At 38.8% G+C, this 27959-nt stretch overlaps 1 protein-coding gene across 2 annotated transcripts; it reads right to left on the bottom strand.

The window, feature by feature from the left end:
• Positions 1 to 1856: 1856 nt before the first annotated feature.
• On the bottom strand, positions 1857 to 27725 carry rasgrf1 (Ras protein specific guanine nucleotide releasing factor 1). 2 transcript variants are annotated; one of them, XM_034684753.1, is made up of 27 exons: positions 26751 to 27725; positions 22254 to 22360; positions 21839 to 21986; positions 20357 to 20449; positions 20020 to 20273; positions 17356 to 17435; positions 17067 to 17260; positions 16020 to 16129; positions 14984 to 15102; positions 14451 to 14611; positions 13478 to 13541; positions 13114 to 13256; positions 12896 to 12978; positions 12557 to 12805; positions 9933 to 10294; positions 9712 to 9831; positions 8580 to 8750; positions 8297 to 8403; positions 7636 to 7748; positions 7487 to 7547; positions 6955 to 7058; positions 6777 to 6861; positions 6476 to 6673; positions 6309 to 6388; positions 6086 to 6203; positions 5930 to 5998; positions 1857 to 4535 (listed from the first exon to the last, which is right to left on the bottom strand). In XM_034684753.1, the coding sequence occupies exons 1-27, from the start codon at positions 27024 to 27026 to the stop codon at positions 4443 to 4445; spliced, it is 3762 nt and encodes a 1253-aa protein (XP_034540644.1). In that variant the 5' UTR covers positions 27027 to 27725; the 3' UTR covers positions 1857 to 4442. The 2 variants fall into 2 exon arrangements, with proteins under 2 accessions (XP_034540644.1, XP_034540645.1); XM_034684754.1 differs by lacking the exon at positions 26751 to 27725 and adding an exon at positions 23637 to 23749 and having other exon boundaries at positions 4383 to 4535.
• Positions 27726 to 27959: the final 234 nt, after the last annotated feature.

Raw genomic sequence — 27959 nt, 5'->3', positions numbered from 1 at the left:
CCACAAGCGAATATTTAATTTTTTCACTTAGCACGTCTTGAACCACTTAAATGACCAACACGCATATGAAACATTTCGAGCAAATAAAAAAGCTTAAGGAGAAAATGAAATGTTATTTTTGTAGCGCGGTGTTCATGGTTCAGTTGCATTCGAGAAAGACCTTTGATCATTTATATTGCTAGGATAGATTTTTTTATGAAGACTTTTGACAGTTTGCTAAATCAATAAAATAATGATCATTAACCAAGTTTTATTTCTATAAATCAATCACGAAAGCTCCAAGGCCTCCTATCTTATCATGGTGGCCTTACAATGTTTATTGTAATCATTTCAAATAGAAGTTATATGAGACAACATGCAAGAATGTGGTTGGGTCACAGAAAAAAATGGAAGCAACAGGTGCACTTTCAATTGGTTTTCTCAACGTTTAGTCCTGAAATAATTAGTGTTGAATATAACAGTGAAGTAACAGATTACAACAATTTACAAAGGCTAACCCTGTTCCAAAAGGTGAGGGCTATGAGCATCCAAACATGGGTCATTCCCATCCAAACAAAATTTAAGGGGAAAACAAAACATTTGTTCAGGTTCAGTCACATGCTTACATGCACCTAAGGTCTTCTTGTTAGAATCTTCAAACAAAACAATCATTGTAATCATGTGGAACACAGTGGTGGTTCTAGACCAATTTTACTGGGGGGGCCAGGCTGGGGCCAAGGGTGTTGTCAGATGGACACATTCAACCCTGACAAAAGAGACTGAGAAGGGAAAGGACTGGCTGAGAACAAACTGGCAAAACATCAGTGCATCCCTATATACTAGACATATATACTACCAAACTATATCAAAATGCAGACTGACAGCAGCTGTTTGGCTGTTTACACTCAACATGACTCCCTTAGCGCTCTAAGGGACTGGATCCAAGTGCCAACACGCATGTGTTCCGCCTGTAACATCAGCGCGATACAGATATATTTTTTTTTATTTTATAATATTATTTTGATGTGGAGAGGGGGGGCAGGTTCAGTTTTACAGGGGCACTGGCCCCTGTTGGCCCCTCCCCAGAACCGCCACTGCACACATGGGCAAACCCTTCTCCAAAGCTAAAACAATTATGCTTCTGCCCTGTTGGTTGGGTCCTAAGGGCTATCATGTCCATGTGATCATATCTCATTGAACACATGCTTCATATTATCATTTGAATCGTTTTTTGCTTATATAGACCGCCCTGAAATGAACATGATGAACCCCACTTTGATGCCAATGAAGAGGAGGCTCTATACATTAAAATCTAGTTTTCATTTTAGTTGAAATATGTTGTGTGATTTTTTTCTTTTTACAGTTATTGACATAAAAGAAAGAAAAATAAGAGTTGGGTAATACTCATACATAGGGGTGGCCTCTTGGTGGTAAGGAAGGAGACAAATATGGCTCGAAATGATCTCTTGCCCTACAGCAGGTTCATCAAACCATGAGTATAAAGGATCTATATCATATCCTATATTTAATACAAATAATAAATAAATTACAAATAATACAAATTAAGCAGGTACAAAGGAAAGTTCTCAATAAAATGTACTTACTTATTTAACTTTTTGCATTTTTCACAACTGTTCAAATGATGCCAGTATGTGTATATAAGTATAAAAATATATATAAAAAATGAATTGAAGTGTCATTTTTCTTTTATAGAAAGCCAACATTTCCTATTTTTGTCTATTGTGGTCTGCGTCTGGTTTAGGACAGAGATGCTGATGGCGTCAAAATAGCCTTATTTTGGAAAACACTGCATGTCATAATGAACAAGCTTGATATCAACTGATAGATGTTCCAGAAAAACACTTGAGACAGTAGAACCCGATATAAAATGGATTTATTAGCAAGAGGTAACTGGGAAACAATATTTTTTTATTTGCTGATATCATCATCATGTCTTTTCTTTTGTTGTGTTTTGATTTATTTTCTTACAAAACTGGTGATATTTCTTAAGGTGTGGAAACATGAGGGTTGAAAGATAATTTTCATACCACTGGGTATTGCTAACAGCAAAATGTTTATTTGTTTATATATCTTATAAGAGTATGTGCATGTATAAGTGTAGAGTATAAGTATATAGTAATATTCTGTCTGTGACAGTGTTGCATGCCTGCCATATGAGCTTTAAAAGTGTACTGTACATACATAGTAAAAATACATACAAATATTCACAGAATAAGCACTACATTACTATATTCCTGCTAACAGAAATGGTTATAGACAGGATTACAGTATATGCAAAACACTTCAAAGTTGTCTCCTACCTCTAAGTCACGGTTTTAGGACCACACTGTGTAACGTTTAGTGTTTAAGCTTGAGATCCAACTTTTTTTTGCTTATGTTTTCTGAAAGGATTACGCTGTTCCACATTGAGAATTATGCAGGGTTGCATGTACAAAATGTACAGCACATCTCAGTGAGGTGAATTAACAACAAAGTACAAAATACTTTTCCATGTTCATATAAAGAGCAGGTCACTGTCTCTTGTACTACTACAAAAATAGTGTTTGAATGCTGCAGGCAGAGGTCATTCACATACATTTTATCATAGTTTGAAACAGCAATGCATATAACAGAGTGATATACAGTCACGTTCCACAATCACTGGAACAGCAAAAAGGACAGATTGTCTTTTAATTACAGAAGAGCAACAACCTTTTACTCTAGTATCGCCAAACCTGCAGGTGCAATACTTTTCACTGCTTGGTTTTTTTTTTTGTATGAGAAACATTAAATTTGAACATAGGAAAAACTCACTGTGCTGTACTTCTGTAACTTCAAGTGTAACAGTAAATTCTGGATATTTATCTGTTCCATCAAACTATTACAATCTTAAGAAACATAAAGCCTTAACTAACTGGAAAATTAACTGTTGTGTCTACATTAGGTTTGGACACTTCATGTGACAACAAGCTGAGTGTATCTCTTCTCAACAATCCAAAGGATGTTTATGAAGCTATATATTCTAAAGGAGAGGTTCAGACCCCTGTTGTATGTCACTGACACTTGGATTATTTTCTGGCAAAGAAAAAAAATTGCAAGATTATGCGTTATATCTGGAATAGTAATAAAATAATTCTTCATCTTTCATGTTTACCTCCCCTATCATGTTCTCAACAATACATGAACCATGATTGCTGCATAACCTTAGAGATTGCAGTGCTAGTTTTCTGGTTGATCAGATCTACGACTTTGATCCAGAGTAAAATATTGCAACCACTATTGAATGGATTTCATTAAAATGTGGTATAAATATGAACAGTTCAAAGAGGATGAATCTGCCTGACTTTGGTGACCCCTTGTCTTTTCCTCTAGCGCCACCCTCACCCCACTTTTTTAATAACATTTGTTAAACTGTCATAAATTTGGTTCAGACATTCATCTCCCTCAGAATTATTTACATCACTCTACAGATGAGCTCCTGACTTTTAGCAAGGACCATCATGTGGTCAATTTAAATAGTCCCAATATTTTCAGTAGTGTCTACACCTGTAAAGTTAAAGTCTTTCTTATTGGCTAGCCTTCATGTTAAGTGCTAATTAGCAATTGGTAGAAAGCTAGCACCCTGAGCAAATATGGTTGATATGGTAAACACAAGTTTTTTTTTAGCATTGCCGTTTCTTGGCATTTTAGCATGCTCATGTTAGCTTTAAGTTTTGAGCAGTGCTGGGCCTTGGTTAAAGCCTTGCAGAGCTGCTAACAATACTCTTAGACCTGGTCATCATGTATGAGGAATGCTAATCAATCCATCATCAGCACACTGGCTCTACATTAAGTTTTTTCATATAAAAATGGTTCAAACAGCAGCTGAGAACCCCTGACATGTCAGAGTTTTGAGCAGAAATGACAAAATAAATCCTTCCATTCTCGTTTTGGTTTGGGAAGCACAGAAACAGCCATGCTTCAGATACTTCACTGTCGTCATCACCATTCTTTGTTCCTTGTCTTTAAAAGCAGTTATATTCACTGTGCTCTTTTACCTGATTTGTTACAGTTAAATTTTTACAATGCTACATTGGTTGCAGAGAAACTCAGTCATCAATAAAACTCAAGCAAACAGAATGACGGCCGGCAGCACTGGTGCTCAGAAAGTGCAAAGTCGACACAGAATGAGGTGATGCAAAATAATGTCATTGGTCACTGAACAGAAACAGTTGTGTTCATCCAAAGTGACCTCTGTTATTATGCTTGAAATACCCCAGAAAAAAAAAAAAAAGCCTTAAAGCAGTTGGCATCATGGTAATGGTAACAAAAAAAAAATACACTGAAAGGTGTAAAACCAACCTCAAACATCTACTGTACAGAAGAGTAAATATCCTAAACATGTACAACTATACAAAAGTGGATGTGTATGTTAAGTTGTTTAATATTAACAGAGAAAATAATGTGGACGGCTAACTGTCACATCAGTTGGGCACTTTGGGCTCAATTCTGAGTGAGGATTCGTACATGCTTTCTTCATCCAGAACAAAGCTCATGTCCAGTAGATACTGGGCTACCTGAAACAGACACAGAAGAAAATAAGTTTGGTTAAAGTTAAATAAAGAACTTTATGCTAAGGCATCATATATTGTTTACTAAATCAGTGGTTTACTGGTGACCTTTGAGGTAATGACTACTTATATGAGGTCTGTAGGTTATAAAAAGGTCAAGACTCCCCTTCCACTATACTTTATGTTGAAACTTTAGATGAACCTGAAAATAAAAAACTCCATATTCAGAAAGACAAAAAATGTCAAGAATTAAGATAAATGAATTACCGAGGCCCAGAAGTCCCATAAGGTGATAATCTTTATCTTGAATGCCCAACTTGTTATGTGAAGCAAATTAAATATTAACACAACATGGGGCGCACCCCTCAAATTTGCACAGCAGAGGGCGCTTACTTTACCCACAAAATACTAGCCCCAATGTAAAACTAATGAGAATATATAATGATCAGTACATACACACACTCATAAAACACATTACTTAAAAACAGTGACATTTAATGACATACTAGTTATTGAAGGCTAGGGATCATTAACACTGCCGCATTTGAACAAGTTAATACATTAACTTAAGTCTTTCCAAATCGAAAGTACTATTTATCCATTTTGTATGGCTGAGAGAACTTCCACAATGTAATATCAAACACTTCTGTGATGACATTGATTTGCTGCCAAGTATGCTCAACATGTTAATACTTAGTGAACACTAGTTAGATATTAGATTCAACATTAATCTCTGTGGTGTAACAATGCTATCCCACATTTAGCTAAATTACTGTATTTTTGGTCCAAGCATTACCTTTAGCTAAATGCTTCTACAAGGTGACTATAAGAGACCTAATATGTTTCTGTTGTTATCAGAAAAAATAGTTTGTTGGTGCCAAAGTGAATTTTAATGTATCGTTCATCACACACAGCTAACTACTTGCCTTGTACTCACTAATTTGTTTATTTAACAATGAATACTTTTGCAGGACTTCAGGGGCTTTACATTGAATGCAAATTGGTGTAGCTTAAATGTTTAAATATTGATTTCCTTTCCTGTTACTTGTCCATAATCCAGCTTTTCTACCTTTTCTGTCATGTAATACCAATCAAAATGTAATGACAACAACAGGATAAACAGAACAACAAATAACAGGGCAAAAAAACTGTTTCCCAGTTTTATAAAACTACAAAAATAAAAGCCAAAAAAGAACAGAATACTCAATAATTTGGGTAAAAATGTAGTTAAAATGAGTCGCAACATGTCTGAGATATCAAAGCATTCCAATATGTTTTCCACATTTTACTTCAGGCACTGAAAAAGCTGATAGAGCATGTGTTACATGTGTTACAGTGTCACATGTTGCATGTGTTGAAAGGTTGCACACCACTAATTCAATGTATTGACATTCACTTACCTTTGGTTGCATGTCAATTTTGTAAGCTGTTTGTTGAAACTGCCTGATCTCTCTGATGATGTGAGAAATCTGAAAAACAAGAGAAGTGACTCTTTAAATCGAAGAATAAAAAAACACTACTGCACGAAGTCTCTCATCTAAAAGCACACATCCTACCATCCTCATCTTGGAGAAGTTGACCAAGTTGTCTTCAGTGTAGTTTGGTGTCCCCTCCTCAATGAAAGCCAGGTCAGTGAGGTACATTCCCAGGTAGGGCACACAGGGAGGATCACAGCTAAAGGTGGGGAAAAAAAAATAACACACACATCATCCACTTATCGGTCACTCTTTCTTTATTGATCCAGTCTAAAAAAAATGGTGGTCCTTGCTGTGAACTCACTTCTTCAAAGCCTCTCTTAGGTTTTTGAACCTCCCCTCAGATGACACCAACTTCTGCAGCTTGTCAATCAGTGCTTTTGTCTGGATGGAAAGAAAATAGCTTGTGATAAGAGTGGGCACATTAGCAAAAAAACCCAAAACAAATACATAGGGAGATACTGTACATACCTGTTTGGAAACTTTGAGCCAGGTCTTCTTGAGGCGGAAGACGGAGCTGCGGTTGAGAGAGGAGGTGATCACAAGCACAGCGTTGTAGTTGTGGAGACAGCGACAGATGTCAGCTACAGCCACCCATTTCTCTATGACTACAACACGAGTGACCACGTCCTCACAGCGCAGGATCTCTGTGGCAATAAGGTTGCTTACCTACCAGAGGAAAAAGAAAAACAAATGGTTCATGTTCCGTATCATGTCTGACAACTCATAAAAGAAGAAACATTGTGTTAAATACTTGTTGACTGGTACATACATCATTGAAGTGCTTTGTAGTTCTCATGATGTATGGTGTCTTCTCATTTTTGTCATTCTTCATCCAGCCTTGCCCAAAGAATTCCCTGTGACGTGCACAGATTAATGATATGATTGAGTGAGCACTAAATTACTGGATTTATCGTACTTGTGTGCAGCTCGGACGTGACGGCACTCACTCGTAGGGGATGACCTTAAACACCAGGTGGTCCAGCATAGTGAGTTGTTCCGCAATCTCCAATGCAGAATGGCTCTCAAAGGGATCTGCTCTCCCGCCTCCCACCTAAGAGACACAAAACCGCCCAAAAATGATCGAGACTTGAGCTAAAAAGAAAGTGGTAGGTAAGTAAAAACAGACTTGGTAAACTAGGCAATGGTTAGCTGATGTTGTTTGTTATTTTATTTGGGTTGCGAAGTTTACACTCAAGACACCAGAATTCAACTAAGTTGGTACAACTTTCTTTTTGCAGTTGGCGACAATGAAAGCTGAACATTTTTTTATGATGAAGTAGATAAGTCAGGCATCTGAAAATGCTCAAGGATATAAGCTTTTTATGGACAATTTAAACATTTATAGAGAAAATAATAATCATCATCCTTTAGGGGACTCAATAATGTTGTTGAATTTTAATAATTGTGTCACCTGCAGCTTTAAAACTGCTGCACACTTCACATTAACTTTTGGGTACAGTTGATTCTGACTTCACTCACCAGTTGTGTCACATCTTCAAGACTCATCTGGTTGTCACCATGATCTTCCTGAGTTAGAGTCCTGACAGACAGTAAAGAATAAGTCAAAATTCTGTACAGTTTATTATATCTTTAGAAAGTTGGAAAAATTACAACAAATGAAACAATACCTTATTATGTTTGCTGCTGCTTTCCTCTCCTGGGTCAGTAGCTCGGGGTCATGCATCACTTCATCCAGGAAGGCAATAACTTTGGTTTTTAACTCATTGTTGCTTTCAAAGTCCTGAAGAAGAACAGATAAAGGAGACTTATAAACAACTTATAATTACAGCTCATTATTTCAGCGCTCCTTATTTTCTTTGATAAAATATTTAGAATAAATTATATCAGTAAACCAATTTCTGCTTTATTCATTTTCTTACTTATTTATCTATCAGCCATGAATCATTGTTACTGAAAAACTGGAGGAGTTCTTGGAGCTTCTGCATATCATATGTTTCCACAGAAGGATTAGTGAAAGCCTAATGATACTTCACAGTTCAGTTTTGTAAGAGTAGCCAATGGCATCTCAAACATGCATGAAACCGCTTCACCTCAGAGCCCAGAACTCTAATTTTATTTCATTTAGGCCTTTATTGAACTTTGAACCGGCTGAATGATATACATTTGAGTCTCTACTGAAGTTATTGGGCTAGTGTGAAATTTTAGAAAATGAGTGCAAATCAGTTTGAAGAGATGGGTTATTCAATTAATGATAAAATACTAAATGTAAATAAGGTAATGTTGTAATAATGTTTGGAATTGAGCCAGTATTGTGTTTGGATGTTTTACCGGAGAGTGTTTGGACACCCAGTGCCTCAGGACATTTAGAACTCTGTTGGTTGCTGCTCGTCTGATCACAAACTCTTTGTCTCCATTTCTCTGATCAGTTGGGAAGCCTGCAGAAAAAAACAAAATGTATTACATGATTTTGTGCAGTAAACCAACTCTTACAAAACAATGGATCCCGAAATCTAAATTCAGAGTAAACTGGGCCTGACAGGCTGCAGTTGAGTGATTCTGTGGTTATATCAGCCCTGGACATAAGAATAATATAGATACAGAATGTGCTTACCAGTGCTGGCGAGGGACATCCGCCGATATTTTTCCTTGGTAGGTGTGCCCTCATTGGCCCCAGCTGTAGCAATAGCGAATGCAGAGGCAGCAGACAGGGCACTGCGGTTGTTATCAAGCTCTCGACATGATGGCATCACCATGCCATTGTTGTAAGAAAACAGAGAGAACTCTACAAGAAGCACAAATATAGACAGATTTTATGGCATGTCAATTTAACAGGTATCCAGCTTGAGGTGAAACATAACACATGAAGAGCTTTTACATCCTAAGTGAGTCAAAATAACAAAAAACAGCAAGTGTTATTTATATAACTGATATTACAGTCTGTATTGACTGCAAAATGGCCAACTTGTTGTTGCACAAACCTCCACTAGAGGGCACAACACGGCAATATAACTGTTCCCCCAGACTTTGCTTTACAAGAGGCTTTGATATTCAAGATGGTTGCAGCTAAATATAGCCACCAAATATCAGCATAACAGAGGAATAAACAGATTCTCTGCAGTCTGCTATGTTTATATCCTGAAAGTGTAGACGGATCATAAGCTGCTATGAATCCTCAACCATGAGCAGAGAGGCAAGTCTCTGCTTTACAATTTCAGTTAATTCTTCTTCCTCACACAATAGATATGTGTTTTGTCGTAAGATTTAGAAGGCACAGATAATCTTGGCTCCAATGAAACAACCTCATTGCCGGGGGCGGGAAGGAAAACACGCTTCTGATGCAGTTGCTATGACACAAGTTTCCCTAACACCCACTGAAGCCAAGCACTGGCTTTCCTTACATGATTAGAAGTGTTTACAACATTACATGTTATGTAAATTTTGCTTTGCAGTTTCTTGTTTGGTTTGCTTTTTGTCCTGTGTTGCACAAGACATTCTGACAAATTAACAATCACAAAAAGAAATCAACAGCTCGCACACAACCTGGGGACAGTAAAACACGTCTTTTTCCATACTTAGAGTATTTTAAGCTACAGGCTTTGGTTTTCCTATGTGGACCCAGGGGACCCTGTGAAGAACCGGCTGGGGCACTAGACACTAGTAGTATCTAAGTGTGACATTCACAAGCTTGGGTGTCAATATCAAGGCATAAAAATGACACTGCACATTATGAGGAAACAATGTACCTGAGGAGTTTTTGCATTTAATGTTTTTTGGGGTGGTAGGTGACTTGATAGGAGAGGCCTCTGCGTCCCCGTCATCACTCTGGATATGATCGTTGTCACTTTCTTCTCGTACAGAGAGATCTGCATCATAAATAAAAGGATCATCAAAAAGGTCATCTAAAAGATCTTTCAAGCAAATAAATGTAAGAATAAAACTCAAGGACCGGCTCCAGCTGACATACCTTGTTTGCACTCTTCCATCTTGTCCTTCTTGTCCTCTCCCTCATCAGGGATTTTGCTGGCGATTGGGCTGGACACGTACAGTTTGTTGATGTCCAAGGTGGTCTTACTGAACGGGGACATGGATGAATACATGCTTGCATAGCCATTTGAGGAGCAGCTGAGGGCAGCCAGGTCAAGAGCTTTGCCCCCAGTGATGATGGGGATGTTGAGGGAGAGCTTTCGCCGGCGGTTTGGTGAGGAATTCTTGGCGATAGTGAGAGGAGGAGGAGAGGAGAACTTCCTGCTTGCCCTGGGGGAGCTTGGAGGCTCTCCATACAAGAGTTTACTGTTCTGATTGCTCGCAAAGAATAACTCCAGGGACCTGCATCAAGGGAGGATATATGCGTTTGAAACAAGGACACAGGAGTATGTTTCTTTGATATTTGGTCTATGTTTTGAGAGCTTAGCTAAATACATAACACCTTAATAATTAATGCAAACCAAGTCAGCCCAGCAACCAGAAGTCTCTTTGCAGCTGCATCTACTTGCTTTAGAGCAGAATACAAGCTGCAGTATTGCAGAAAACCTCTCCCACTCTCTGCCACCCTCCTGGCGACCTCACGGGTTCCCATAAATAGCTCAGCGAGTGATAGTGCACATGGCCGCTGCTGACACAAGCAGCCGAGTGTAGGTGTCTCACAGTGACATGACAAGCACCACGGGAGAGCTTGCTGCAGGGCGTGGGCATGGGGAGCTCCCCGTGATCTCAACCCCACAGTGAGGCCCCTTGCTCAAGGCCTGCAGAGTGACGACTTTAGCCCCACTGCAACACTCTGTCAATATTTCACACTATGGATCTTTTTTTTTTTTTTTCAGGCAAGGAGAGAGTGAGAGAGAAGGAGGGAGGGGTCCTGCAGCACTAAGGTTGGTTGCCATAGAGCGTCAGAGCCCAGTTTAGACACTCTCAGACCAGAGACATGACCAAAATACTGCCTTTGACAGCAGAACATATACATAAAACCATACAGAAACACACACATACACACACACACACAAACCTACATGAATATGATACAGCCTAATCTGCTGCTTTATGTACTCCCTCTTTGTGGTGACAATAACAAACATTACCACAAAACAAACTCTCAAAATGCAAACACAAAGCTTCAAACATCACAGCACTGAACTGTTCTGTCTTTCTGTCTGTCACTCTCTTTGACTCCCATCTATCCATACATCTACCCTCTCTCCATCACACCATGTAATGCTCACTGTATCACCAGATCCTTCACCCTTTCACTCAGTCAATCACTCCACCATCCCTCTCATTGCTTTTACCCCTTATGTTTTAAGTTTAGCCTCAATGTAATTAACCTATTCACTCTCTGTGACGCTGTTAGCAAGAGAGTCACCAAACAACATGTTGCTGTATACTTACAGTGAAAAATATTGATTTAATCTATCTATAACTCTGTGTATTACTCTGTCAATCAATCATTCGATTCCCATATCATTGTTATACTCCTGTACATACATCCTATGTCTGTTCTTGAGCTGCTGTAGAGCGAGTGCTTTCATATTTGAATTGAGATACATAAGGAACATTTGGTAATGGGTTGTTTTTGTTTAGTTTTAAATCATTTTTTTGATTCAGTTGTCATTTCTTGTGTCTTATTTTCGTTCTTAACCCTTATGTAATTGTATTCCTTGTGTGAGCAATGTTTCCTGTTTCATTTTGAAGCATGTTCCTTGTGTGTCTGGTTTACTTTTACATCATGCCCTTGTGTACTTCCCGTTTGATTAGACTAATTAGTTTCACCTGCAGCTTTTGTCACACCTGTGTTGATTACCCTGTGTATTTAGTTAGCCTGTGTTCATGTCTCTTTGTCATTTCATTGAGCCTTTTCTAGTGTTTCTTGTGTTTCTTATGTGGATTTTCTTATGTGGATATTGTTGAACTCTGGGTTTTAATTCATGCAAATTTTGATTATCTCTTGGCTTTGCTTTATTACATTTTTTATTTAAAGCAAGGGTTGGTAGTCACGGAAAACTACCATGAATTTGAATGTAGCATTTCCTCAGGATTATAATAGTGAAAGTTAAAAACGCAAACAAACATGAAATGTACGCGCAGGAGGCGGGCAGAACGGCAGGACGGGATTTGATTGGTTTTATAATTTGGCTCCCAAAGACAGGGATTGGTTGGTGTTTCCCAGGTTTACTCTGGCTGTAGATAGCAGCTTTTTTTTTCACTCTTTTTTAAGAACACATAATGTATTGATTGCCATCGGGACATAAAGATCATTTTAACCAGTATAACAAAAAGTGTATCTAAATCTGACTACCAAACCCAGCTTTAAGTCTACATTTTAGGCGCTCAATTTTTTTGCTTTCAACAGTGATAAATCTATTATCAACAAACTTATAATTCTCATGTGCAAAAAAGAGTAAGAAACTAGTTATATTACTGCAGTTGAAGCTAGAACCTGCTAGCCCCTTGCAACGATAAGAGGACAATAAAGCTTCTCATGAGAATAGATAACTCTAAACTATATGTGGCAATGATCCAAAACATATCAAATAAGATTTGTCTCGTAAAAGCTGTAAACGGCCCTCATCTCTGTCCCTGTGTAATGTAACTCACCGTGCAGGAATGGCACTGATGGGTTTCTTGTAGATGGTGATGAGTTTGTCCAGAACCACGTCTGCGGTGGTGAACACGCGATACGAGTGCAGGAAGGTGTTGAGGAAGTCGATGGAGAGGAAACGGAGGTCTGTCAGCCTCTCCAGCAGGCGCTCCACACTGGCGTAGCGGATCTGCAGCACCTTGCAGGAGTTCATCATCTTACTGAAGCGGATGTCAACATCATCGCAGTACAAACTGGAATCTGATCTGCACAAAAAAACACAAACAAATAAATGTTATGACAAAGGTAACACTGCAAGAAAAAAACATCCATATATAAATTCTAACAAGGCTTACTTGATCATCTGTGGCACTGTGACTTTTGAGTTGTCCTCAAAGGCGTTCATCATTAGCCCATTGCACCGGATGTTGTCTATGCACTGTAGAAGAGACGTAGTTGAAGTAAACAGAGAAGACAGAGGAAATGTTAGTGAGCTCTGTTACGTGCAGGCTTTCTACAGACATCTTCAGCTTTTTCATCTGACTGCTAGGAGCACTGATGCTTGTTGACGTGCCTGGCTGATGTCACTGGTCCATGCAGACTTCTCCTGCCTTGAGGAGGCGACCAGGATGACTGTGAATGACTGGCTGTCCTTTGGCTCCACGACAATCTTAAAGTCCAGGTGCTCCATGTCCTGGCCGCTCTTGTCTGATTTGGCTTTAGGGCAAACACAAAGACACAACCAGATTTAATTTCTTACTCTGAGTCTGTGTAAATGTGCTGTGTACTCTATGCATTTGGAGCCCAGTTTTTCAGTTTTTACCAATACTACTTATAAAATATGAATAAATTGTGGCACATCCTTGGAATCATACATTATATACAACATCACACATGGCACATTTTTTTGAAAGCATCTATATGAATTAAACACTCACATTCATCATCTGTCCCCTCAGGATCCTCCAAAAGGGTGCAGTCTATGAGAGAGACAACTCCATTCTGCAAACAGAATATCATTTACTTTAAATTCTTCATCACTTGACTCAGTTTGCTGTAACATTACAAGATCAAAGTTTATTCTCTTGGTCAAGAGGACTATGAATATATAATAGCAAGGTGATTTTTTTTTGTCAGGTACAATACACTGATCAAGATAAAAAGATAAACTTATAAACAGTGTAATACTGTATGACACCCATACCTGAAGCCAACAGCATGAGGAGTAGCAACCAAAAATACTGTCACCACAATTAACCTCTGTGTCTTTGGGCTCATTTTCTCTTTCATAATACAGCTCTGATATGGCCGTGTGAGTAAACGATAAGTCTGTAATCACTGAGATAAAATTAGACGCAGCAACAACTGGATTACATGCGTCCATCATTTTCTATGAATCCCTTGTGCCTGTGAGGTTAATTTGCATCCATTAAAAATGGTGGATCCTGCCACCGTTAGTGAAAACTAATTATCTTCAGAGAGATGTAAAACTGAACATAGGTAAATACCTTTATCAGTATTAGTATTACTTTTTACAGTCTAGCTAAAAAATCACAGATGCTGAGTGATATCACAAACAAGATATCTTTTTGTGCAAATTTGATTGATTATCATTTAAAAAAGGCTTGTCATCCACATTATTTTTAGATAGCAGCACATTAATTGTAAATAGGGGAACTCAGAATGATAAACCAATGGAGATTAGTACCTTAATCTGCTGCCACTTTACAACTTTCTAGTACTTTGCATTGAATTAAAGCTCATTGTTCAGGTGTTTAGCATTGCTGAAACAATTTCATGACATCAACTACCATGTAGTATTCATTTCCTTTCAATTATTTTGTTCAGTTAGAGTGGGATGGGATGTTGAAAAGGAGCTCCTCTACTGCTAGCTAACCAGCACATGCGCACCTTAGTGAGATGAAGCTTCCCCCCTGAACCTCTGGTACAGATTATTAAGTGCTTGGAGAAGAGAAAGCACTGCCTCTCCCCTTCCTTCTTTAGAGACAAAGAGCCCAGTCGCCCACGGGTAATCTTGCCCTTCTCGCTCATCGGCACCTGGATGAGAGACCCTGTATAGTGTGCATATGAAAGTAGGATGAAGAGGCAGAGAGGGAGGAAGTTACAAATACAAGTGGAGAAAAGAGGCAGTGAAAGGGGTACATTTTGAAAATGGAGCATGAGGGGGCAGTTGATAATTGTTCAGATAGAATACAAACAGTGCCTCATAACAGCTCCATTGCAAAACTTCACAAGGTAAATATTTCCATAGACACAGAGGGCGAGAGAGGCTCTCTTTTTAGAAGAATGGATCACTGCAGTGTAGGGTTGGAGATGTGAGATCAGTCTGACAGGAAACAGCCCTTTGCTGTGGCTCTGCTCCTCTGTGTCACTGGAGGTTTCTCAAAGGGACTTGAAGTATTAAACTTGACCGCAGGACTTACCTTGTCTCACAAATGTCTGGCTGGTGTCCAGGAGAATTTCGCAGCCCTCCACAATCATGCGCTCTATTGCCAGGTTCTTCCTGATGTTTTCGGTTTCGCTCACTTCATCGTGCATGATCCTATGGAAAAAGCAATATTTAATTATTATTTGTATTTGATCTGTGCAGGATCCAGTTTAAATTGAGACACAGATCTAAAGTGAAAAACAAGATGTCTTTAAATGGTGTGATTTTATAATGACTTCCTTTGTCCTGGGTTTCATCTTTCAGACAAGATACAGTTTCCTTATGTAATAAGTGAAGTCTTGGCAGTTTTTTTTCTCTCCAGAGAAAAAAATTAACCCTATCTCCCCTGTGTGTTTTTATGGGTAAGTGAAAATAACTTGGTTTTTAATTCAGTCTTGTAATTTTTTTCTGTTGTAACCTTAAACTCAAGAGCACCAACTAAGATTTCATCTCTGAAATTTGGCTGAAAAAAGGGGGAAATCAATAGTGTTCATCCCATACCTGATTTCACCTCTTTTTTGAAATGCAGTGTATGCAGAGATGTAATTTCAGCTCACTTTATTTTGAATGCAAAAAACATAACTACAGCACATTATGGACAGTGTGATGATAACATAAGGTTCAGGGACATCTTGAACATTCCTTGTAAGAAGGAATGATTCAAATTCAGCTTAAAATGTTTTTCATTGGTTACTATGATGCATTGCTTAATTATCCAGTAATTTTCAATGCTAAATATATATATACAGTATCTATGAGAAGTGACTTGAAAATCACTGTTAGTACATGTGTGAATGTGTAAGATGAATCTTGTGACAGAAGCAATTTCATAGAGAAATTTGGTCATAAAACATTTAATCAACCTCTTCAAATAACTGGTGGAAAAAGTTGTTTTTGATTCCACCAGCCACCACCATTTGTGAGCCAGTGTTGAGCGTCTTTCAGTGGTGGCCATAGATGTTTTAAAAAAATGTATTCACAACAGAAAAACACTTAATGGGAAGTCTTGAATTTATTCTACATGAAAGTACCTGGAAAGCTCCTCCAGCTTAGATTTGGCGTAGTCCAGACTGTTTCTCTCGACATGTTCATGGGGTGTGTGGGCTAAGAGTTCATGAAGTGTAAGAATGTATCGGGGAATCTACAGAGTAAGAAAAACCGGAGAGTCACACTCAAATACAGTAATACATGCAGGCACAACAACAAAGATGCATCCAAAAAAGGAATATACACATGCAAAACTAATGTGCTGTAGATCAATGGAGAGTGCAATCTGCATTCATCAGCAAAAATTTATCATTAACACAGCCTGCAGTGGGCCCCAGCAGAGTGGACCATCAGGAAACTGCTTGCCTCACTAGAAAGGAGCAGTTATTAAAACCTGAGCTCTAAAAACAACTGCTTTTTATAGACATGAAACAGATTACAGAGATATTTTGAGCAATAGCAGACAAATGCGTGCTGTTTCTGTTCTTGATCAGTGCTGCTACAATATGGGATATCGCTGATAGAGCCAATGTGTGCTCGAAAGGAGGCCGTTTCTGTAAGCCAAGTCCTGATTAAGCCACTGCATCCAAAATAGAGGCCAAAATCCAGGCATTATATTGTTGCTTAGTGGCAATTAGTGGTGGAATTTTGAGTTAATACTATGTTTATTATACACCTTTCAGTAGATTTAACACCCACAGTGGGTTAAAAATACTCAATCTGCCAAAAAGAAAACATTAAAACATTAAAAAGAGAAAAGTTCCTCAAAACTCCAGCTGAGGATAAAGTCGTACACTGTCTGTATTGAAGTTTGTTGAGAAGTTTCTACAGAGCAGCACACTGCTGTACAGACAGAAATAACTGGGTTTCATTGGAATAGCTATAGCCAACTAGTATAAAGTTGTTGAATTATATGGCCTGAGGGTAACATTTATATGTGAGGAGAACAACTTGGCCCAGAGTGGCTGTGTGAGCTCAGAATTAACGACAAAATCTTGCTTCAGGCTGCAGCTCTGCAGCAAACAAATTGGTCTGCCTTTATTGCTTTGTATATCAGCGAGAGTGACAAATAAGCCAACAAATAAGCCAACCTGGAACATGGGGTAGGTGAGGAAGGTCTCTAGAGTCCTCTCTTCGCAGTCAGGCTTAGCCTCGTACTGCTTCAGGAGCTTGTCAAAGTCCCGGTTCTGCTTGCAGTGGGCCAGGATCTGCAGGCTGTACTGGTGGTTCCTCACAAACTCCTGGTAGATATTCAGCATGGGCAGCAGGATATCGAACAGGTCGGCTATACAGAGATCAATAACAAGAACTGTAAAATTGGCACAAACAATACTGAGTACATGAAAATGAAATGAAAGAAGGAGGGAAGAGGTTTCTTACCCAGGACTAATGTTGGCCAGCTCGCTATTCTGGCTTTTAGACCCTGGTAAAATATCTGATGTAGAAACATGATGGTTTCACTGAAAACAAAAGAGAATAGAGAGAAATCAGTGATATTGTGTACCTTTTCCAACAAATAGTTCTGGGAAGATTTTCTTTAAAGGAGCACAAAATTTAGCCTGGAAACTGGAATATTTTTTGATGAATCCTCTTTTATATGATTTTTGTTTATAACAGGGGGTCACAGATGAATCTAGAAAGGAAAATAATCATTAAGCTACTCCCTTCTATTTTATTCTATTGTATTCTATTTTTTATTTTTTAGCTCTAATCTAGGTCTGGCCAATCAGAACTGTTCATACTGCATGGGGTAGTTTTTAAAAGGGATGTGTGCATTTAGTTGATTAAACAATTGAACCTTGTCACCTTTGCTAGTCGGCACTACAGTAGAGTTGCTTGTCCGTTAAGCAAGTCTTAAATATTTGTATTATTGTAGGCTGAAAATGCGTGTCTAAGCTGAAACACATCCACCCACCACTATCTGGGGCAGTAGCTCCGGTTAACGGCTATTGTCATATTGCCACAGCGGTTTACCACTCTGATGCAAACAAGCACAGATGGCACCTTGTAGCATGGCGATATGTGGGTATTAACCATAGACTGTATATAAAATGGACAGCGTTGCTCCGCCTTTTCCCATTGTACTGTTTTGAAGCCAAAAAAACCTGTTCCAATGCACAGCCATTGTGCAGCCAGAGTCTGCGCTGTAGAGAATTTCAGTGGTTGCCACAGTAATTTCTGTGTTGCCACGGTAATGAGCTCCCCCCTACAGCGTAGCGTCACAAGATCCTATGGAGTTTTCCTCAATGGTAGTTGTCAATCAAAGTAAACCCGGAAGTAAAACCCCTTTTTTTAAACTCTAATAACTAACGAAAGAGAAACTTTTTCTGAAAAGAGGCCTTGAACACAAAACAGTCAAATAATAACTACATATCACCACAGCATACGGATGTGAGAAACATTCGAACGACGTGTAATTCTTTTTTAAACTGTGACTGCAGCCCCATTCAAATGAATGGGGGGGGACGGAGTTTTTGACCTATACCTCAGTCAGTCACCAGGGGGAGGAGTTTTTGTGGAAGCTTCACTCCCAGCCTGTAATGAAGACTGAAGGCTGGTGGTGCTAGCTCTGCTAATATTAGAAGTACTGTGCAAACCAATGCAGCATTTCTTACCTACAGACTGTGTTTCGCAATGTTAAAATAATTTGTGCATAATTTTGACTGTTTTATGGGTGTTATTATGCCTTTCGACTAGTCGGATAGTCACAATTTAATTTCTGTTTTAAAAACAAGGAAATGAGTTGCTTCTGACATCCATAGTTTAAATGCAATGGCTGCCAGAGTTGACGCTCTCAGGGCATTTTTCCAAACAACCAATATGGCTCCAACTGGATAGGTGCTAAGAAACTTGGATGGTGCTTCTTTTTATATATGTTGAAAGTTGGCAACTGAATCATGTGATTTATATTGGTTTACACAAGCTGATAATTACTCTTATAAAATGAAAAAACAATTTTTTGTCAACCTTGACATTAGACAGAAAAAGCAGATGGATAAGAGTTACGATAGTTTGAATCCGTAGATTTAGCCAGTATTTTTCTTTTTGCTTTAGGATGGGACAATAAATCACTGACTGCAACATTGGACTCCAAGTATCCTGTTTATTGTAGCCAGTGGAGTTTTTGTTTGTAAATGTATTGTACACATTTATTTTTAGGATTGTGATGTATATAGCATTGAAGCTTAACATCAAACCTGTTACACACATGTATATCACCTTTGCATCAAACATGGATTGCTAACTTCCTTCAGCCTTTGCTAACTAGGACAATTTTTAATCCTTTGTAGTTACATCATTACTGTTAATGGTCTTCAGCTGGTGATTAATTAGGCAGTGAATGTGCCTGACATGTACACAAATCAATACTCCATAGTAGTGTCCAAGGTATACCCAAATATAGAAACTTTTTCAATGCTTTTATTCAAAACTTTAAAGAATTCCCCATGTTAGGTACTTGTTGTAGTTCAAATGTGGCTCCAATGTAAGTGACTGAGAGAGTTGCATACTATGCACTGGAAGGATGATACATTGATGCCATAGCATTAGACAGAGGGTCCATTAAAAAAGGCACACTCCCATCGTATATTGAGCAAACATAACAGTGCCTGTAAACATAATTCTCCTGGATGAATAAAAAACTGTGATTGGATCTCTGGAGTAATATTCAAGGAGAAATGGCCTGATGGTTAAATCATAGTTTGTCATTTTGGAACCATCTGTCTCCTTCAGATTTTATGCTGCAACTATTTTGTTTAAAATTGAACATGCAGTTATAAGTTGGAGATGTTCTGAATATTTTGACACTGCAGTGACATTTTTGTGGCCTTAAGATACGGCAAATTAAAAGTTTGTTCGAGGCTTTTTCAGCAGCCTCACTGTTTTACACAGTTGTTAACAAACTGTCCAAAGGTCCAAAATGTGACCAACCCTTTTAGAAAGCATGCTCCTGTTGTGTCTAGTATCAAACAGAAAGTTTAAGTCTCAAGTTCTGTTTCATTAAAGTGGTACTAAACTTGGTAAAGTGAAAAAAAAGCATCCAACCTGTTTAGGAATATGCTGCTGACATCATCGTGGGTGATGGGCGGTTTCTTGGAGCTGGCTGCCATGCGGAGAGGCCTCAGGAAGTTGTTCACCAGAATGTGAAGTTGCTGAACGTATTCGGCCTCTGAGTCCAACATACTAAACACGACCTGGTTCCTCTTCCTCATGCTCTCAGCATGGGGTGAGCGGATGTAATCCTGGATGATTGTCTTCCACTTCCTCCTGCAGATCCAGCCTCGCAGGAAGCTCTGGACCTGGGATAACAACACACTCTGGTCAGTTTCTCATTGAAATCAACAGAGAAACTAGAGCTACAAGTTTGTCTCATAGGGTTTACTTTTTTAATTTTTTTTATTTCAGAGTCATCATCTGTTGGTGCGGCTGCAGGACTGGCGTGAATCTTCTCATTGTCTTTGAGTAGCCCAGAAATCTGTCGGAGAAGCATTGAAAAAAGAGACCAATCATTCTCACTTCCACACTCGTCTTCTTCTCACTTACTGTATCATCATGTAAACAAAGCCACTGACTAAACAGGACAGGACTTGTCAGCACTGTCAACACTGGGACATTAGCCTGACTAAACTGGCTGTGCTCACTTGGCTGCCGTCCCTGCATCAATATTTATTTACATTGGTCATTTAAATGCAATATGTACGAGACAGGCAACAACGTAAACAGGCTGTAAATAAAAAAAAATACAGACTGCTCTGAACTGTTTGAAGCTAAGTGCCTCCACTTACTTTGTAGACAGCCAGAGAGTTAATTGTCATTACATTTCATAGAGGAGATGCAATTTAACGCTCTGTTCATGCATATTCAGCACATAATTTGATTTCAAGCATCACATTTGCACATTAAAGTAAAAAGACTATTTGATCTGGAGAATACAGCTCTGTTGGAGGCATTGTTTCTCAGAGGATGTACAAAGTGGAGTGTTTAACCAGAACACCTCTCTCTGAGACTGGGCAATGCATTTCCATTCCATTACTTTTTACACATATTAGACAAACAGAGCAATAATCAGCATAACATTTCATTTTCTGACTGATTCAGTTATTTGTAATGCTGGCAAGACGAGGCAAGTACAGGACCCAGACAATTTTGGAAAGGGATGACTGCAATTCAGGAACAACAGAAGGTACTATAGCATTATAGTGCCAATTCAGTGTGTCTTTTAACAACAGGATAGTATGAGGGACTGCCTATATGTGCCTACAGAAAGAAAATCCCATGGCCCTTTTTTATTGTAAACAGTAAAACATCAATCATCATAATATCCATTAAAAGATGTGCCAGATTACCATAACTTGACTTGAAATGCCTTTGATTAAAAACATAAGAATGCTAGCCTGAAAAACTGAAAGTATCTTGTTCCATTCACAAATCTGTATCATTTTTATGCAATTTCAAGTTCCTGAGAATACCAGGCTTTAAACAGATCATAAGGTAAAAATTTGTCTTATAATTACTGTATCTTTCTCCTTGTTTTTAGTCTAAGCCTGTTTACAATTTGGGACACTAAATAAATGTGCTCTTCACTGCCAACATATGGTTCTTCTGACAAACCTGTAAAGGCTAAATCAAGTTGATTGTTGAAGTGCGATTTTTGATCCGAGCCAGGTATGACTGAGAGGAAGAGGTGTGATGTTTGTTGTAAGTTGTGTCAATTGTTGAGGGACTAGGAGAGAGAATATCATTGCAAAACTCAAGACTCTGCTGGTATATGTTCAGAGAATATTATCTGGTCATATTTGGCCAGTGTATTCATACTTGTTTACATCTCTACCCCTCAGTGTAAAGGCATCACAGTGAATATTACCTCTGACTTAAGCCTTTCAATCTCTATTTCCCCATCTTCTATCTGTTGTCGAAGTTGCTTAGCAACTGTTTTCTCCGTCTCCACAATCTGAAGCAGATGAAGATACTTCTGCATGAGACTCTCATGCTCAGTGGCCAAGTTTCTGTAACTGTAACATATGGAAACAAGCAAAGACACACACACACACACACACATTGTTCTGTGGTTAAGTGATGACATTAGCATCAGTGTGCAGTTTTATCTCACATCAGAGCAATCAGGTTTCTCTTGTGAAGCATTTTTGAGTCATTCTTCATATTTTAATCCCACTAATTAAACCTCTGTAAAACCCATCACAGACTTCAAAGATTATGTAACCTCAACAAACTAACTTCTACTTGCCTTGTCTGCACATGTTAGTGATGTGCACCTTTACCTGGCATGTGATATTGCAGCCACCCATTCATCGCAGTCCTTAACGTCTTCTGTGCGTAACTCGAGCGCCTTTTGGTTTTCCTGGGTGAAGCTGACAGTGAGATAATACTGAAACAAATGGGGGTGGGGAAAGTTCTAATTAGAAACAACAGGACTGCCATTAACCTGACATAGCATATGCCCTGCACAGAAAGGATCATTCACTATTGCATGCCCTCTATATAAATCTGTCATATACTGTCTTAACTGAGGCTTCACCACTGCTTCTGTCTTTGTTTGTTCTTCTGTCTTGCTGCTGCAGACATCATGCAGATGATTTAAAGCCACACAGGGCCTGGGGAAGCCACATCGTCCTCGCCCACCACTGCAATTGATGGAGCACACTGAGGGGAAGCCTCCCCCAGCTCAGTTCCTGGGATGTCTCTGGTTCCCAGAAGGTAATGTCATAAGACATGGAGGCTGTAGCCCCCTGCAAATTACATTACTGTGCAATACCTGTTTCCTAGCAACTGCATCTCTTATTATTATTATTATTATTATTATGAAGCAATTTTTTTGTTTACAATAGTGCAGAAACTACGGTGGCCCTAAAGGACAAAACTAATTTACAAAAGATGAAACACTTTTACAAAGTTGGAAAAAAAAATTACATTTTGGAAAACATTTTTACTTTTCATAAAACAAAATTACATCAGCAAAACACTTTTAACAATGCCAAAATAAATTTACATTTAAAAAAGCAAATTTACAAAAGATGAAACACTTTTACAAAGTTGGAGACAATTTTACAAACGACGGAACACTTTTACCATTTCTGAAACAAATTAACATTTCATTTTTACTGAAAGGGAATGTACCAAATACCGGAAGTCATCCGGGAGTGATCAAGTGAGGGGTCATTTAGTTTGTTTTGATGGAGAGAAACCAAACGGAGCAACGTTTGGTACTGGTACTCCGTTTGGTACACTTCCGGTGTTTGGTACATTCCCTTTCTGTTAAAAATTAATGTAAATTTGTTTCAGGAATGGTAAAAGTGTTCCGTCGTTTGTAAAATTGTCTCACCGCTTGTCAATGTGTTTTTTTGCTTTTGTAAATTTATTTTCCTAAATGTAAATTTGTTTTGGCCTTGGTAAAAGTGTTTTGCTGATGTAATTTTGTTTTAGAAAATGTAAAAATGTTTTCCGAAATGTAAATTTGTCTCCAACTTTTTAAAAGTGTTTCATCTTTGAAAATTAGTTTTGTCCTTCAGGGCCACCGTAGTGTTGCGTCCACAAATAGTGCGAAAACTAAATGGGCCTTCTGATGGCAAAGTAAAGTGCTGAAAAAATTATCTGAATCTGAAAAAATTGCTTGTGTCGCAGTCTCTCAGAATTACCTAACTTACGTGGCAGACTCGGACCCATCTGCAGATAGCTGTAGCCTAGCTTGCCTGCTATTTCTCCCAGCAGTTTCTCTCCTCACTTTGAAGTGACCAAGCTGACTGGCATTTATTGTGCCTTGTACACTTACGAGTGACAAGTAACTCATACAACCCCACTTAAATTTAAAAATAAACTTGTATGCCTTTATTAATATTTTGAATACAAACTTCAACCCATCATGAACCATTTTAATCATGGCATTGCATTTGAATTCACAACACATTGCTGTAACACTGTCTTTATCTAAAATATATTAATGGATTTGTAAAGAAATTCAGTATCAAGTATAATTAAGTCAAAATACCTTCAAAATTGTATATAAGTATGCATATAATTCCTTTAAAGTGGGGGAATTAAACTGAGGGAAGGCCTAAGTGAATATAAATTTCAAAGATATTTTTAAAACTACAATATAAGAAAAAAAAGCTGATTTCAATTCATTTTTGTTGTCCATATTTATTGTAACATGTACATTTTTTTTAAATTTTGTCATCCCACAAGGCCTTTTTTGCTAGAACTACATAGCATAGCTTGCTAGCTAAAAGACAACAAAGATCTTAGAAACTAGCATAAGTGAAGTTTTGTCTTTCCTGTTTATTGCCTGGCCATGTTTAAGATACCCAGACTCTAATCTTTGGCCTACAGATGTTCAACAAGCGTCTATCAACCTGCGACTGATCATCACTCATGGCTGACTGCTCTTCCATCTTCACATTCATTAGGTATTCATCCTACTGTCAAAGAAAATCTATTTCTGGCAGAGAGGCATGCATGTTGTTGTAGTTTTCCCTCATGATCTCTGTGAGAGCGCAGTGAGTGTCTGGTTTGAGGCCATGTTGAGCTCACTGTCTGCCTCCTGCTTTATATTTATGGCTGAGTCAAAAATAATCGCTGATTTTAACAGTGATGCAAGACCGATACAGAGCAGATTCAACATAAAGATACTAGAGTATTACTTCATGTCTAGTTTATGAAATACACATGCTTTGCTGTGGGTGCAGGATGTTCTTTTCAAGCTGAGCTGCAGAAATGACTGAATGATAAATAACCATAAAACATTTGTTAATCAATGATACTTAATATAGATTTAGAATAGGTCTTATGCCCAATAGAAGAAGCCCCTTTTATTGCTGCAACACTGTATGATGACTTCCCTGAACCATGCCGTATAATGAGATCTATGTAGTGAGATGTTCCCTGGGGAGCTGCTGTAATTGCTGGTACACATTTTACATGCATACATTCTGCTTTTGAAAAAGTGCAGAAATGTCTTCGGACCTAATCAATGATTCAAAACACATTTTGTGCCGTATAAAAACACCTCTTGCCTCTGTGAATTCTTGTGCTATTGGTTGAAGTGCTGACGTTTCCCTCTGTGAGCCGGCTGTGTTTTCTATAAATGGACTCTGACCCCTCTAAGGTACTGCAAGGTACAAATTTAGTTCTGCAAGCCCTCGGACTAATAGGAGAGATGCAACAAACTACTTCTTTTTTTCCTGTTACCCCTCCTCTTCTTCCAACTGCATCATTCTTTAGGATTCAAATAAGGGTTGCCATGGAAACCTTGCACTCAAACGCATAATCATTTTCACACTAACTGCATTTGAGGATAAATATAATGTGGGGATTAAGGTGGATTAGGAAAACATTGCCACATAACCTTAAATCCAGGTGGGGATAGAAGATAGCGGTGAGACTGTCCTTGTTGAGGGTGTTTGTTTGTTTACTCTGAGAGGTATCTTTTCAGTAGAACATCATATCAGTCACATCAATTGTTCATTATTTGTGCAGATCTCAGTGCTTTCCCTCTCTGCAAATAGGCTCCAGGAAAACAAACACAAACAAATATCCTCTATAGTTTTCTATGAATTCAATCCAAGATGGCAGAGATGGGTTTTTCTGTTTTTTTTCTCTGAATGCTTTCATTTGTTTACTGAAAGAAACACACTGCAGAGCAAACAGCACAGCTGATAGAAAAAAAATCTGACTCTTGGAGGCTTTTTGTGTGTGGTTTTAAAGCAACTGTTTGAGCACAACATTTGCCAGTATGTTGCATTATGCCTTGTCAGCACAAAGGCAGCTGTTCGCAGGAAGAGCCTGGACTCACTTTGGATTGCAGCCCTACCTACAGAGTCAGGCACTGAGCCTGGAGAGAGGACAGCCGACAGAAGTGAGGCATTATGTTCCTCTGTTTTTAACACAATAATCAAATTAAAAGACGTAAACTTTCTCCTCCTTATTGTCAGGTTGTCAGTCGCATCTTTTCTGATGAATTAAGGGTTTCTCCTGCTGATTCGAGGTACAAATCCTTCTACATGTCATCATTATTATCAGTGTATGATAGGATATCTATAACACAGGAAACGTGAATGATGCAAATGAAACATCCATTATTAGACTGACTAAAATGTTATTCAGGTCATCTGGATCAGAGCTGACTAATTACTGGCACCCTGCTGTTTCTCCAGCTTCAGCTGTTGTGCCATCAGTTCACCACAAGATGGAAACCCTGAGGGGATAACTTTTTTCATGTTTTATTGGGAGAAGCATTAGGTATATCATTCTCCGCCCTAAACCGTCAAAAAGATGATGACTGAAAGTGAAAGGCAAATATGTGACGACCAAGATGCAATTACATCTTCATAATAACAACAGGAACGATTCACAGTCAACATAGCTCTAAAATCCAAAACCCAAAAAAAGAGGGGAAAAAAAGGATCAGGCTCAGGGTTTGCTGCAACCTGCATGAAAACACTGTAGAGCTTACTGCCAGGGCTGCTGTAATACCAATAGGTGTTAATATTGTTACCTCATCATTAATGCCATGCATGGATTACATAACTTGCAATACAGCAATGTGGAACCTCGTGCTATTCTGCTGCGCTGGATTTGAGGTCATCATGCGATTGGATAGAAGAATATGTGTGCAGCAAAAGGCTTTGTTCTGAACTAAAAAAGAGCTAAAATAACACCAACCACGTCAATACTTGAACGAGAGGCATGAAAAACAATAAACAGTGAGTGAGAGAGAGCTGTTTTATAGTGCGTGTGTGTATGTGCGCGCACTCTCTCCATACCTGCTTTTCCAAACACTCCTTGGCTGACAATGACGGTTTCGGTGAAGGCGCCCTGTCGCATATGCATCCTTCCAACAGGTATAATCCCGCGGGTCGAGAGCTGGACTCGTTCTCAAAATAAAAGAGCATATTTTGTAACAAAGCGAACCACTTTGTGTGCCATTTTGTGTTGTCTGAGCTTTTTTTGCTCAAGCACCCTCGTCTCGTACCATCCTTTTTCGCCAAAAGCCCCAGGTAGGTGACATGACCATCATTAAGTCGTATTCCCTTCTGCATTTTGATGAGGAGACTTAAGCTGCGCAAGGTGGATTGCTTGTTACATCTTTCTTGAAGTCGCTCCAGAGAAAAAAAATCAAACCAAGAAGGACGAGATGTTGACTTTCTGAATGCGGAGCACTAGCTGCAGGCTCGTCCACTCTGTCCGACGCATTCACCGTGTTGGCATTTAGGTAAAAGGAGAGGAACGAACGAGCAACACAAGTCCAGCATCCCAAAATCTTCTGTCATACTCCGAGGGCTTTTAGGGTCCACATCATCCGATCGTGCGTAAAAAATAAAAGATAAGCAGAAGGAAGTCGAAAATAAAACAGTCCAAACAACGCAGGAGGAGAGGGAGAGGGGAAGGGTTTGGGTTTGTCCTTTTTTCTCACGTGAAATCTCCAGAAACCAGCAGGCTCTGTGCTGAGCTAGGCAGTGCTGGGTAAAGTCACATGACGCATGCTTGGGAAAGCAGATTTCAGGACCTTGGACAGAGATGTTTCTCCAAGATGCCGCATAAGTTGAATTTCCTCTCAGTCCTACGGTAGCGATCACAACTGATGAAATAGAGGACGTGGAGATGACAGATGATCAAGACAGAAATCACACTTCAGCTGAAGTCAGCCATCAAGCACGATGATCCATAAATACAGCTTCACTTTTCTGTGAGGAATATCTGTCCTTCTCTTTGTTACATCAAATATGACGAACCATTTCAAGGTTTTGAATTTGCTGCTCTGGCTATAAACCCAAGTTTCACACAACACTCCCCGTGGTAAATGGGTGTCAGTTTATGTGAGATGTAACCTCCAGATCACAAGTTTGGCCTAAAACATAAAATCTAGAAAGGAAAACTTCAAAGACTCTTAGTTTAAATGCTGATGTGTATCCTGTGTCCTAGCTCTTTCAGAGCATTCAACTACATCTAACAACCTTCATCCGCACTAAATG

This window comes from Notolabrus celidotus, chromosome 6 (genome assembly GCF_009762535.1).
Source record: "Notolabrus celidotus isolate fNotCel1 chromosome 6, fNotCel1.pri, whole genome shotgun sequence".
Taxonomy (NCBI): Eukaryota; Metazoa; Chordata; class Actinopteri; order Labriformes; family Labridae; genus Notolabrus; species Notolabrus celidotus.
Note: the sequence above shows the minus strand (reverse complement) of the source record. Positions and strands in the feature narration are given on the sequence as shown.